A 13571-nucleotide genomic window follows, 5' to 3' on the forward strand; every position below is an offset into this window, starting at 1 on the left:
TTCCCATAGTCATTAAAATATATATATATATATTTTACATTTAGTTTGAATTTATAATAAGTGAAATAAGATATATATTATAAATAGAAAGGGTAGAATTATAAGCACTAATTATTTATATTTTTAGATAAAATTTATTTTGGTAAAAAATTTTAAATTAAGATTAGTCAAAAAAAGTGTCTATATTTTAGGTGGGGAGGAATAATTTTAATCAAATCCGAAAGGAATGACAGCCAAACTCGTCCTTTTACTTTCTAGTTTTTTTTTTTTTTTTTTTTGGGAAAATACTGAAAAATGAACCAAACGATGTTGATGCTTGATTTCGTCCCCTTTCGATCCCGTTAAAGCAAATCTTCGCCATTTGGCAAATTTGATTTGGAACTGTAAAATGTTTAAAGGCTGGGTTTCGTCAACGACATAAGGAGTTGAAATTTTCAGAAAGCGAAGGGGGACTTTTCATCTTCAAATCTTCAAATCCTGTAGCTTCTCCCTGATTCTTTCAGCGCCAACCTCCCTGACTTGATATCTTGAATTTCTTACTCTTCCTCCCTGTCATATTTCATCCAAATTTCGATTTTGTTTAATTTCATATAAGTGTTGATTACAAATGGGTTTGTGAAGTAGGTGTACGGGGTTCAAAAAATTTCAGTTTCCACGTTTCTCTGGCGGTATCGATCCTGAGCTGGACATCGTGAACGCCGGGGGACTGTGAAACGTGAAGCTCATTCACACTGTCTGTCACTTCACTCCTTCTTCAAATTGCTCTTGAAGCCATAGCCAGATCCCATTCCTCCGGGATTCCCTTTTGATTGGGTTACGCTCTTACTGGCATGAAATGAAACCTTCTACTGGTGATGAGCTTGATTTGGAAAAAGGGAAGTCGGATAAGGAAAGAGACAAAGTTCAGCGAAATGCTAGGTCAGTTAGAGTCCCCAATCAAGCCCTCCTGTCTGGCCTTGCATATTGCCTGTCCTCCTGCAGCATGATATTGATCAACAAGTTTGTACTCTCTAGTTATGATTTTAATGCTGGAATATCCTTGATGTTATACCAGGTAATTTCTTCAATCTCTGATTAATTTTCTTGTTGCTGTTTATGCAGTGTTTGTGTATCTTGTATAGTTGGTGGAAAAGAAGCTGATACTGACTTTGACAATGTTGTGGGTGCAGAATTTCATTTCAGTGACTGTAGTGTCTATGTTAAGCCTTCTGGGCTTAATATCACCAGAGCCATTAACATGGAAATTGATTAAGGTCTGGCTGCCTGTGAACGTTATATTTGTCGGGATGCTCATTACTAGCATGTTTAGGTATATATTTCTGAACCTCGTGGCTAATAAAGTGCTTTCTTTCTCTTTCTGAATAGTATTTATACCATGTGATATTTTATAATGGGGATGTGGATGCTTTGTTATAGTTTCTGCCACTCAGTGTCTCGTATACTTTTAGTTCTTTCAAATTTTAATTTCTTCTTATGGTTTGTTTCTACTTTCCTTTTTTGTTTTTCGAACAGTTAGGTATTAAATTCAGATGATATTAACCACTGAATTAATGAGTAGTCAAGAGAGATTCTTTTTTTTTTGTTTTTTTGGTAATCTGGAGTATATTATCTACCATCTGTGCCTCTGCCAGGGTCAGTTTGTAGTCTCTAGACACGTGAATCAAGCACTTATAGCTTACGACAGCGTAGTTTGTTCATGGCTCTCTCTTTCTCTTGCTTGGATTGTATTGCTCATAATGGTTTAATGCTATGTTGCAGTTTGAAATACATCAATGTAGCTATGGTGACGATCCTGAAAAATGTCACTAATGTCTGAAAAATGTCACTAATGTCATAACAGCCCTTGGCGAGATGTATTTATTCAAGAAGCATCATGACAGCAGGGTTGGGCTGCTGCTTTTTTTAATGGTATTCTAAAGAGTTTTATGTGTGTTGGTCATCCACGATCCCTTGTTTTTGTGGTTTGTAACACTGGATTTAATCTAGAATCATGATTTCTCATGTAATACCTATTCTATTGATAATTTGTTGCTTGAATCCAGCTATAGTTTCCTCACCTTTTTCTTCCCTGACCCCCCTTCGAATTTTAAGGTTTTTTTTTTAATCTTGTAGAAGTACTAACCTTTTTCAGCACATGCGCGCGCGCAAACATTTTGGGTACTGGCCAAAGATGCGAAAGTCTTGGACAGAGTTACCTGTCTGACATTTCAAGCAAATATATTCCAATTTTCCCTGGATCCTACATTTTTAGGAACATGAATTGGTCACGTGTTTTTAATGTCATTTTTCACTGGCTTCTTTTCCTTTCCTTTTTATGGAGGGTTGTGTCAAAGTCTATGGAGTTGGCACAGCTTTTCCAATTAGGAAGTGAAATTTTGTATTATATACTTGCTGGAGTGTCACAGTCCATGTGTCCCATGTTGGAACATTATGCACGTGCCTGTGCGATATGTATGTATGACTGAGTAATTTTCGATGCTTAGAAATGTATTCTGGATGTCTTATATTTGTTTGATTCATTTAATGTTTACTGATTTGGTCTTTTTGAAGAAGATTATATGCTTGATGCATGTCTTACAAAAGAAAATGGAATATGATTAGTCAAAATAATAATCTGAAAAGAGTGTTGCATTTTCTTTTGCAGATCATTTCTGCAATATCCGGTGGGGTTACTGATCTCTCTTTTCATGCATTGGTTATGCTTGGCAGACAGTTAACTGTTTCTTAACTGCATCATATTCTGTAAGTATAGCTGACTTTGAACCTGAAGCTCTGTTGATCTATTAAGTCTCCTGATTTTAGTTTTCACCCTTTCCATTGGTGTCAGGATGATTACTTACTGAACTTTCTATCAGCCTAGTAGTAATGTGCAGCTTCATTAAATTTCTTAAGTTTGCTTGTTCTGTTTGCGATGCTGCGTTCCATATATAATTCATTGAATCAGGGCAAAAGAACCAGTGAGTCCAATATGATTGCCCATTACTTTTACATAAATTCACCCATGTCTTTGTCTCGCTAAATTCTATCACATTCGTATGTTAAGTGTGAAGTAGGTGTACGGGGTTCAAAAAATTTCAGTTTCACGTTTCTCTGGCGGTATCGATCCTGAGCTGGACATCGTGAACGCCGGGGGACTGTGAAACGTGAAGCTCATTCACACGTCTGTCACGTCACTCCTTCTTCCAAATTGCTCTTGAAGCCATAGCCAGATCTCCATTCCTCCGGATTCACTTTTGATTGGGTTACGCTCTTACTGGCATGAAATGAAACCTTCTACTGGTGATGAGCTTGATTTGGAAAAAGGGAAGTCGGATAAGGAAAGAGACAAAGTTCAGCGAAATGCTAGGTCATTTAGAGTCCCCCAATCAAGCCCTCCTGTCTGGCCTTGCATATTGCCTGTCCTCCTGCAGCATGATATTGATCAATAAGTTTGTACTCTCTAGTTATGATTTTAATGCTGGAATATCCTTGATGTTATACCAGGTAAATTTACTTCAATCTCTGATTAATTTTCTTGTTGCTTTTATGCAGTGTTTGTGTATCTTGTATAGTTGGTGGAAAAGAAGCTGATACTGACTTTTGACAATGTTGTGGGTGCAGAATTTCATTTCAGTGACTGTAGTGTCTATGTTAAGCCTCTGGGCTTAATATCAACAGAGCCATTAACATGGAAATTGATTAAGGTCTGGCTGCCTGTGAACGTTATATTTTTGTCGGGATGCTCATTACTAGCATGTTTAGGTATATATTTTGAACCTCGTGGCTAATAAAGTGCTTTCTTTCTCTTTCTGAATAGTATTTATACCATGTGATATTTTTATAATGGGGATGTGGATGCTTTGTGACTTTTGTTCTCTGCCACTCAGTGTCTCGTATACTTTTAGTTCTTTCAAATTTTAATTTCTTCTTATGGTTTGTTTTCTACTTTCCTTTTTTGTTTTTTTCGAACAGTTAGGTATTAAAATTCAGATGATATTAACCACTGAATTAATGAGTAGTCAAGAGAGATTCTTTTGTTTTTGTTTTTGTGGTAATCTGAGTTATTATCTCCATCGGTGCCTCTGCCAGGGTCAGTTTGTAGTCTCTAGACACGTGAATCAAGCACTTATAGCTTACGACAGCGTAGTTGTTGTCATGGCTCTCTCTTTCTCTTGCTTGGATTGTATTGCTCATAATGGTTTATGCTATGTTGCAGTTTGAAATACATCAATGTAGCTATGGTGACGATCCTGAAAAATGTCCTAATGTCATAACAGCCCTTGGCGAGATGTATTTATTCAAGAAGCATCATGACAGCAGGGTTTGGGGCTGCTCTTTTTTTAATGGTATTCTAAAGAGTTTTATGTGTGTTTGGTCATCCACGATCCCTTGGTTTTTTTGTGGTTTGTAACACTGGATTTAATCTAGAATCATGATTTCTCATGTAATACCTATTCTATTGATAATTTGTTGCTTGAATCCAGCTATAGTTCCTCACCTTTTTCTTCCCTGACCCCCTTCGAATTTTTAAGGTTTTTTTTTAATCTTGTAGAAGTACTAACCTTTTTCAGCACTGCGCGCGCGGCAAACATTTTGGGTACTGGCCAAAGATGCGAAAGTCTTGGACAGAGTTACCTGTCTGACATTTCAAGCAAATATATTCAAATTTCCCTGGATCCTACATTTTAGGGAACATGAATTGGTCACGTGTTTCTTAATGTCATTTTTTCACTGGCTTCTTTTCCTTTCCTTTTTATGGAGGGTTGTGTCAAAGTCTATGGAGTTGGCACAGCTTTTCCAAATTAGGAAGTGAAATTTGTATTATATACTTGCTGGAGTGTCACAGTCCATGTGTCCCATGTTTGGAACATTATGCACGTGCCTGTGCGATATGTATGTATGACTGAGTAATTTTCGATGCTTAGAAATGTATTCTGGATGTCTTATATTTGTTTGATTCATTAATGTTTACTGATTTGGTCTTTTTGAAGAAGATTAAGATGCTTGATGCATGTCTTACAAAAGAAAATGGAATATGATTAGTCAAAATAATAATCTGAAAAGAGTGTTGCATTTTCTTTTGCAGATCATTTCTGCAATATCCGGTGGGGTTACTGATCTCTCTTTTCATGCAATTGGTTATGCTTGGCAGACAGTTAACTGTTTCTTAACTGCATCATATTCTGTAAGTATAGCTGACTTTGAACCTGAAGCTCTGTTATCTATTAAGTCTCCTGATTTTAGTTTTCACCCTTTCCATTGGTGTCAGGATGATTACTTACTGAACTTTCTATCAGCCTAGTAGTAATGTGCAGCTTCATTAAATTTCTTAAGTTTTGCTTGTTCTGTTTGCGATGCTGCGTTCCATATATAATTCATTGAATCAGGGCAAAAGAACCAGTGAGTCCAATATGATTGCCCATTACTTTTACATAAATTCACCCATGTCTTTGTCTCGCTAAATTCTATCACATTCGTATGTTAAGCATAATGGTCTTGCTGTTGGATCACTATTACTACGGCTGCTTCTCCTATGATCTTAACTCAACTTGATATACTCTGCTTACCCTTGTTGGTTTTGTGATTGAAAGGTCTCGTAACAATGTTCTCTGTCCTTCATTCTTAGTGCTAAGAACTGGTATTTTCATTAGTTGGATTATCAGTTTATTCAGTCAAGCTTTCTTCTCAAAGACAAAAAAAATATTCCTGTCATATCCCTGGTGGGAGAACAGTCAACGTGTTTGTGTTTCTTGCTTCAAATGGTTTCCAAACTCATGTAGCCTCATTAGTGTTGCACATTATTTTAAACAGCAATGGGTATCAAAGTTTGCTTTTAGTGTAAAAGCGTAAGATACTATTGTCAAGTCTATATAGTAAGATGAACATTAATTGTTAGCTTAAGTATGCTATTATTTGGTTGATTTTAATTTGTTTCTCCAGCTGACACTGCGTAAGGTCATGGATACAGCAAAGCTGGTAACAAAATCTGGAAACTTAAATGAATTTTCAATGGTTTTGTTTGAACAATAGCCTTTCTTTGCCTTTGGGATGCCTTCTGATTTTTGTTTTCAACGAGGTGGATTATCTCTTAACAACGTGAGTTTTTTCTCTCAATTTTTATTAAATGAAGTCAATATCCAGTAACTTGCATAATTACATGCCTGTCCAATCTCATAGGTTAAAATGTACCATCATTAGTAAACACCCGAAGTTTGCCATATGCTTTGTTTTTTTGTTAACATGTATACTTAAACAAATACATGCCTTTGAATCTCCAGAATTGTGTTTCTATGTTATAGCCTGTCCATCTTATGTTGGTGACTAGAACTCTCTTCATTCTCTTTTCCATGTGCAAATCTTCTTATTAGTATAAAAAACTTGAAACAAATTGCCAGGCCACTTCTGAGGTTGCCTAGCTTTTGGTTAGTGATGACATTAAGCGGATTTTGGGTCTAGCTATCAGCTTTACATCCATGTGGTTTCTTCATCAGACTAGTGCTACAACTTACAGGTACGATCTAAAGCACCATGCATTTCTCATGAGGATCCTAAAAATATGTGTAACAGCAGTTAAGTTAAGTAATAAGTAATTGGATTTGGATTAATTTTTATTGATAATCTAATAACTTGTTTTTGCAATCTGTAGCCTTGTGGGTTCATTGAATAAGATCCCTCTTTCAGTTACTGGCATCCTGCTCTTTAAAGTTCCTACTAGTTTGGAGAACTCCGCTAGCATCTTCTGTCAGTTCTCTTCATTATGTGACTTTAAAACAGTTCTATTTATCATGTTTCGCAAAAAGGAAAAACATTTGATCACTACTACACAGAGCACGTGAGCACTAGGTTAGATATATTGATTGCATATGGTGGCCCAACTGAAGATAAGTGCAATTTTACAGGTCTTCTGGCAGGAGTATTTTTTGCTAGAGCCAAAAGAGGGGGAGATTTCAACCCCTGAAGGCTGGAGATCATAAGCTAAACTAACTCTCAAACTTCTAAAATCTGTAATTTTTGGTCGATTATTATTATTCTTTTTTTATTGAAGAGAATAGAGGAGTAGAGAAGGTTCTTCAGTAAGATATGGATTCCTGAAAGGGGGGGGGGGGGAAAACTGCCAATACAATGGCTGTCGTTGGGTTAGGAAAAGGTTGTCACTAACTTTTTCCAGTTTGATTCTGTATCATGTAACTTAGAAATCAGATGTATTTAAACGTTTGGTTTAATATGAAGGCTCTCACGGAAATGGAATTGATGAATATTAGCCCAAGAAAAGTGCCCAAACTCTGATTGGAAGTAATGAAGCGTAAATTTCCACAAAAATAGTAAGCCGACTTCAACAAGTTTATAAGGACTTGATAAATGATGCCCCATATATATAATATATAATATCTAAGAAGATTCTTCATCATCTCATAGCACAAGTAATCATATCAAATAATTGCTATAAGGTGGAGAACAGGAAAGAAAAGGATATAAAATTTAAAATTTTATGTTTTTTAAATTATATTATAAGTCCTTTAAGTTTTAAAATACAAATTAATTTTTAAAATGATATAAAGTATAAAGCATATTAATGATTTAGTATGTGTATGTAGTTTTTTTTTTTTTTTTTTACCAAGACATAAGGCCACCCAAAAATGATCAAGTTAATAGATAGAGCTTGCATGCTAATGAGTTATAGTTGAACTTATACAAAAATGTTTCTAATGTTGGTAAAATACAATATACTTCATCAACCATCATAAGCAATTAGAGATTACAATACTATACTCTAGCGCTTGACCTCGGAAGTTTTCCCTTTTGCCTTTTGCTTTGTCTTCTCTTGGAAACATTAACTAAGGAAGTGAGATTAAACAATATTAGTACGGCAAATCATATCACATGACATAATCCACACAAATATCATAGACATTCATCATTCAATGTCGTATGATCAATGCAACTAACCTTATATCTTTCCTTATATCGTCTGACCGAACTCATGAGCTATTAACTCAAATAGGTCTAGTCCATATAACTGGACCAGCCCCTCTCTCCAATTGTGAAGGATTATATGGCTAAAGGCTCTTATAATCGCTTTTAGATTTTAGGTTCTCCTTACTTAAATTTCAAGGTTTCATAATTGCTCGACTCATTCTACTAGTCAAGATTGGTAATACCAAGTATCATGCCCAACTAATGCCACACTTGTAGGTTATTGGTAATACTGTGCACATTAGTAATAAATTATGTCAACCATTGGACACAAACTTAATTGAGGCCACACTACGTGAATTTTACTAATATAGCCTGGATGAACTCTCATTTATCATGCTCATACAAGTTTTAAAGCCAAGCAAATGGGCTCAACTTGACGAGTCGACCCTGTTAGCCCACCATCTTTTGTGGTTTGGGTTGGCAAAAAAAGGGTTGGGTTGGCCTAAACCATAAAATTGTGTGAGCTAAATGAGCTAGCTCGCTAGCTTGCTTTTAATTTTTTAAAATATGCCACACACACAGAGGTTGACACTATAATCCACATGCCATAAGCATACCGCACACGGTCTAGTTGAGGCTTGAGACTGAGATGAGAGTCTGGTGATCTAACCAGTCCACAAAGGCACAACACAATGGCCTTTTTTGCTTCAATCAACTATTTAGCTCAGCTCTTCAATCTCTTCTCTCATTCTCTACCCAACAGAATCACAAATCACTCTTTAGTCTTCTTTAATTACTCAACTCACTCTTTTTACTCAACACACTTTCTTGCCTTACTTCTTGTCTTTGCTTAGCTCACCGTTACTCTTCACATCTACATTCTTTACCTCCATCTCCACTCATCTCACTATTGCTCTTAGGTACAAATTCTCATCTTTGGTTCTTGCTAACACAATGGCAATGATGTAACATCTTAGAAATTTAAACTCAATTAATTAAGCTTAATAAGGGTAATTAAGTGAATTAATGTGGGTGTGGTCAAAGAGGTCTAATTTGTGTAAATGATTGTGATTTCAGGCCTAAACATTAGTCCAAAGTAAAGTCGGGCCATTTAAGTATCAAAAAGAGAGAAGAATTGAAAAAAGGTCCTTTGTGTCACATGCCACAATATGAGGAGTATTCGCCACAATACATAGAGGCAAAACCACGATGAAGAGCCTTCCTGTGCCATGCGCTGTGGTACATGGCCAAAATCCTACTTAAATCAGTACGTGTCTGTTTAAAAAACCAGAGTAGAGAAAAAGGAGAAAATGAAAGACACAAGATTTGCTATGCTAAAAGCACATACTTGGGGATTATTAGAGATATTTGAAGCTTCCCAACACCTAAAGTAAGTATATTATGTCTTCCTTTTCCCTTTCCTTCCATTTTTATAAAGGTTAAAGTTAGGGTTTGAGTCGAGAGAGTAATTTTTTTGTCTATATAAGCTATGGGTCTGAACTCATTAGCTAAAATAGATGTAATGAGAGTTGTTTAAATATTTAAATCTCACTTTTATGGTTTTTGTGAGTTGTTAGTGGTTGAGGACCATTAATACCCAAAAATAGCAATAAATAAAGGTGTTGAGAGTGTTTGATAGCCATTAATAATGGTTTAATAACTCATTAATGATAATATAATTTGTTGGGACCTAGTAAACCCATTGGGTATGATTGGGAGTAAGTTTATGACTTTGATGAAAAGGAGAATAGTGGAGTTGAATATTGAAAATTCTCATAAAAGGATATTAATAAATATCATTATGATTTCATTATTGATTATTTGTATTAGCACCATTCAAGCATGAGAAGATGCTTTGGAAGTGGTTATTTTGAGGGACAAACCTTTGACTCTCAAAGGTTTAAATAAGTGAAAAAAATATTATTTGTATATTATATGTTAATTATTGTTAGTATTTAAATCATTAAAAATATTTAAATATTTGTGAACCCCTTTGAATCAAACTGGCATGTGTGAATTGTTTTGAATTGTACAATATTACATATTTGCTACTTTAACCATTTGATAAAGTGTGCGTTACTGTTTTTTGAATAAATCAATACTGTTGTTCTACTCGATATAAGTGATGAAGAATGTGACGTTGATATGTGGAGATTAGGAATGTGCGACATTTGGCATGAAAGATTAATGGATAAAGTAAATAGTGCGGATAAGATATGATAGGATTGATGGTTGAATTGCATAATATGTGTCAATATGTACCTAGCATGATCATTGGCTAGAGTTTTGTTTGAGAGAGGAGTAAATTAATAAATCCATATGGTATTGGCGGCTTATCATTGAAATTGGAAGCTTACCTTGGCACCGATCGTTGAAATCAAGAAGTAGCCATTGTCCCATAATTGATTTAAGACTGTCCCACTTGTTCTTCAAGGGATTCAAACCTAACTAGTCTATATCAATTCATTATGAGAAAGCTAGATTAGGGATACAACACCCTATGGTTGTTAGTGTTGGGAGAAACTGTGATATACAAGTGAGTAAGTTAACCCTAACTCGGTAACTCCTCACAAGTAAAAAGTTGAGTTAGTCCAATTGTGGACGTAGTCACTTAAGAGCAACCAGTTTCATGTTGAAGATAACAAGAGAGTATGAGGTTGGCATTGATCATGCATTTAGTTTCGACTATATGGTTGTTATATTATAGTCTGGTATGTTTTAGGGGTGCATGGTTATTATTTTTACGACCTTATGATGTATATATTTGTGATAAATCAAATGATATATGCTACATGCCCTCAAATGATATATGTTGCATGCCCTGTAGGCTATAATTGCCACATGTACATGATAATTGAGTTTATTTTCATTTGCATTCATTTTTAATTGATATGCAACTATATAGGCTAGGTTGACCTTAGTTATTAAGTGGTTGTATTCACCCCTCATTCTTTAAAATTTTATGGCTTAATTTATTCGATTAGGAATGGGAAAAACATTCTAAGGCTTAGGGTTTTAATGTAAATCCTACTTGTAGACCTCCTTATTTTGATTTGAATGTTGTTAATTTGCCAACTATGACTCATACTATTATTTTGAGCTACTTGCATTATCGCTGTGGAAATCATATGTATTTTGTGCCCTGAGTTAGTAAGATGGTTGTAAAACTTGTACAGTGCTAAATACTAGAGTAAGTAGGAAAGATTATGTTTTGGTTGTTTTGGATGAATATTGATGATTTAGTGCAAAGTTACTTCCTCTTTGTATTTTTGAGAATTGAGGGTTTAGGGTTGAATTTATGATATATGTGTATTTGGTTGATTGTGGTATATTGTACGAGTTATAAATAATCTATTAAGTGTGGTCTAAATATTAATATAGGCTTTTGGCACATCTGTTAGAGTTTGGGCTCCCTAAATGTGAGTTGATATGAAAAGGGAGTGAAATTGATAATGGTTGTCCAACTTTTTATAGAAAAATGATTTGATTGTAAAACTTGTGTCAATAATTAGAGCTAGGATAAAGTTATCTGTATACACCAAGATCACCTCAATCAAACATCGAATGAAAAATGAGACTCATTCAAAGTTTGTTCCCTGTGCTATCAATTTGATAGCAAAATGCTATCAAACTCATGCAGTGCACTACGGCACATGGCACAGAGACATACACGCCACAACGTAAGAGTGTCAGGTTGCGGCGCACTTGCAGTTTTTTGCACAATTCATTGTTTTGAGTTTTTATGCAAATGTTTTGATTCCTTCTTCGATTCCCAAGCTTTTGCACCTATTTTAAACTTTAATTTAAATATATTGAAAGTGTATATAAGTATTTTAAATATTAAAATCTTGGGATCCCATTTGTAATTTGTAATTTGTTAAAAAATTGTTATCCCATTGTATAATTTGACAAATTTGTGATTCTCACTTTGAGATAATCTCTTAATTACCTGAGATTTGGAGTTGATCAGGCAATAGTGAGTGAGATTTTACAAATGATGCTTCTGATTTCTTGTTGACTCAGACTATATTATCGCTGACTTAATCTCCATTTCCTCTTCCTCCCTTTGTCATACTCAAGTAGGTTTGACTTCCTTTGTACCTCAATTGCTTCTTATTATGTTCCTTGGTTTAATTGTTTTTCTTTAATTAATAAACCATAAACAAGCATAAATGGTGATTTCTAATTTTTGGTTTATATTTTCTTAGATAAAATATCTGCTACTTCACAAAGGATTGATCCTATAGATGATGAGTTAAATTTAAAAGGTTTGAAATGGGTGATGAATTAAAGTTAGGAAATGCAAGTGTTGCCAATGCTACTGCTTCTAATACTAGTGATGGCGAAAGAGAGGAGTATGGTGGTACTGATAAGAAAAACAAGAAAAAAAAAGATCTATTATATATAAGTCTTTTATTAAGATACTTGTTATGGATACCAAAAGCAACATGCTATAGTTGTGAAATGTTGTATAAAATAGGTAGTAAATTACATAGGATTTTTACTTTCCACCATCATGTTCAAACTTGTCAACCATCCCTTACAAAATATCATGATATTGATGTAATGATGTTAAATCATGAAAGAAAGCTTGCTTCTAGGAAAATTGATCCTAGAGTTTTAAGATAAATGCTTTCTACGACTATTATTGAGCATGACCTTTCTTATTCTTATGTTGAGTACAAATGGGTAAGGAAAATATAATAACATTTAAGTCTCATGCCATCCTTTTTTCTATAAAAATTACTATGTCAAATGTTAGGAAATCGAATGTTAATCAATAAGGAATTTTGAAGCAAACAATGTTAAAGAGTCTTAGTAGAATATGTTTAACATCTGATTATTTGACTACAAGAACTTCACTATGATACATATGTTTAACTTTTCATTTTGTTGATGATAAGTATAGGCTTAATACCAAAATACTCTCTTTTTATAAATTGAAGCCACCACACTCTAGGGTGAAATTGGCAAGAAAAGTGCATGAATGCTTGATAGAGTAGGAATTGATAAAAAAAATTTTATTACATGAGATAATGATTCAGCAAATAACAACATACAAGAAATATTGAGAGAGAGATTGAGTTGGCAAAGTAGGTGTGCATGCAATGGAGAATTTTTTTCAAGTGAAATGTTGTGTCCACATTTTAAATTTAATAATTCAAGAGGACTTGAAGGTGGCAAGCTCTGCATTAAAGAAAATCAAGGAGTGTATTAAATATGTTAAACAATTAGAGATGAGAACGATTACCTTTAAGAGGTGTACTAAGCAAGTTGGGGGTGTTGACATATCAATTAGCTTAAGAACAGATTATCCCATTAGATAAAATTCAACATATGTAATGCTTAAAAGTGCAACTAAATATCATCATGCTTTTAATAACTTTTCTATAACTGATAAAAATTATGAGTTCAACCTTCCATTGAAGAATGAAGGAGAGCGAAGGAGATGTTTACTTTATTGGAGCCATTTGATATGATTACCAACTTAATTTCAGAGACATCTCATCCAACCTCAAACACATATTTCATATAAATATCAAGAATTAAAATCTTGTTGAATGAATAGATGATGAGTGATGACCTTATTTTTTAAGAAATAGCAAGCAAAATGAAAGATAAATTTTATAAGTATTAGAGTATTATGATATGATTCTTACACTTGGGATTATTCA

General features: G+C 34.4%; 1 protein-coding gene and 1 pseudogene across 1 annotated transcript; both read left to right on the forward strand.

The window, feature by feature from the left end:
* Positions 1–357: 357 nt before the first annotated feature.
* LOC129310108 (GDP-mannose transporter GONST1-like) lies at positions 358–3015 on the forward strand. Its single transcript, XM_054951962.1, is given in 5 exon segments — positions 358–1054; positions 1170–1309; positions 1759–1792; positions 1795–1884; positions 2645–3015. Coding segments are annotated over 5 exon segments (567 nt in total). The 5' UTR covers positions 358–835; the 3' UTR covers positions 2729–3015.
* Positions 3016–3233: 218 nt separating this feature from the next.
* LOC129310107 (GDP-mannose transporter GONST1-like) lies at positions 3234–7240 on the forward strand (annotated as a pseudogene).
* Positions 7241–13571: the final 6331 nt, after the last annotated feature.

The sequence above is a fragment of the Prosopis cineraria genome, unplaced genomic scaffold, assembly GCF_029017545.1.
Source record: "Prosopis cineraria cultivar Desert tree isolate PC_DT_omini unplaced genomic scaffold, ASM2901754v1 PC4, whole genome shotgun sequence".
NCBI classification, from domain to species: Eukaryota; Viridiplantae; Streptophyta; class Magnoliopsida; order Fabales; family Fabaceae; genus Prosopis; species Prosopis cineraria.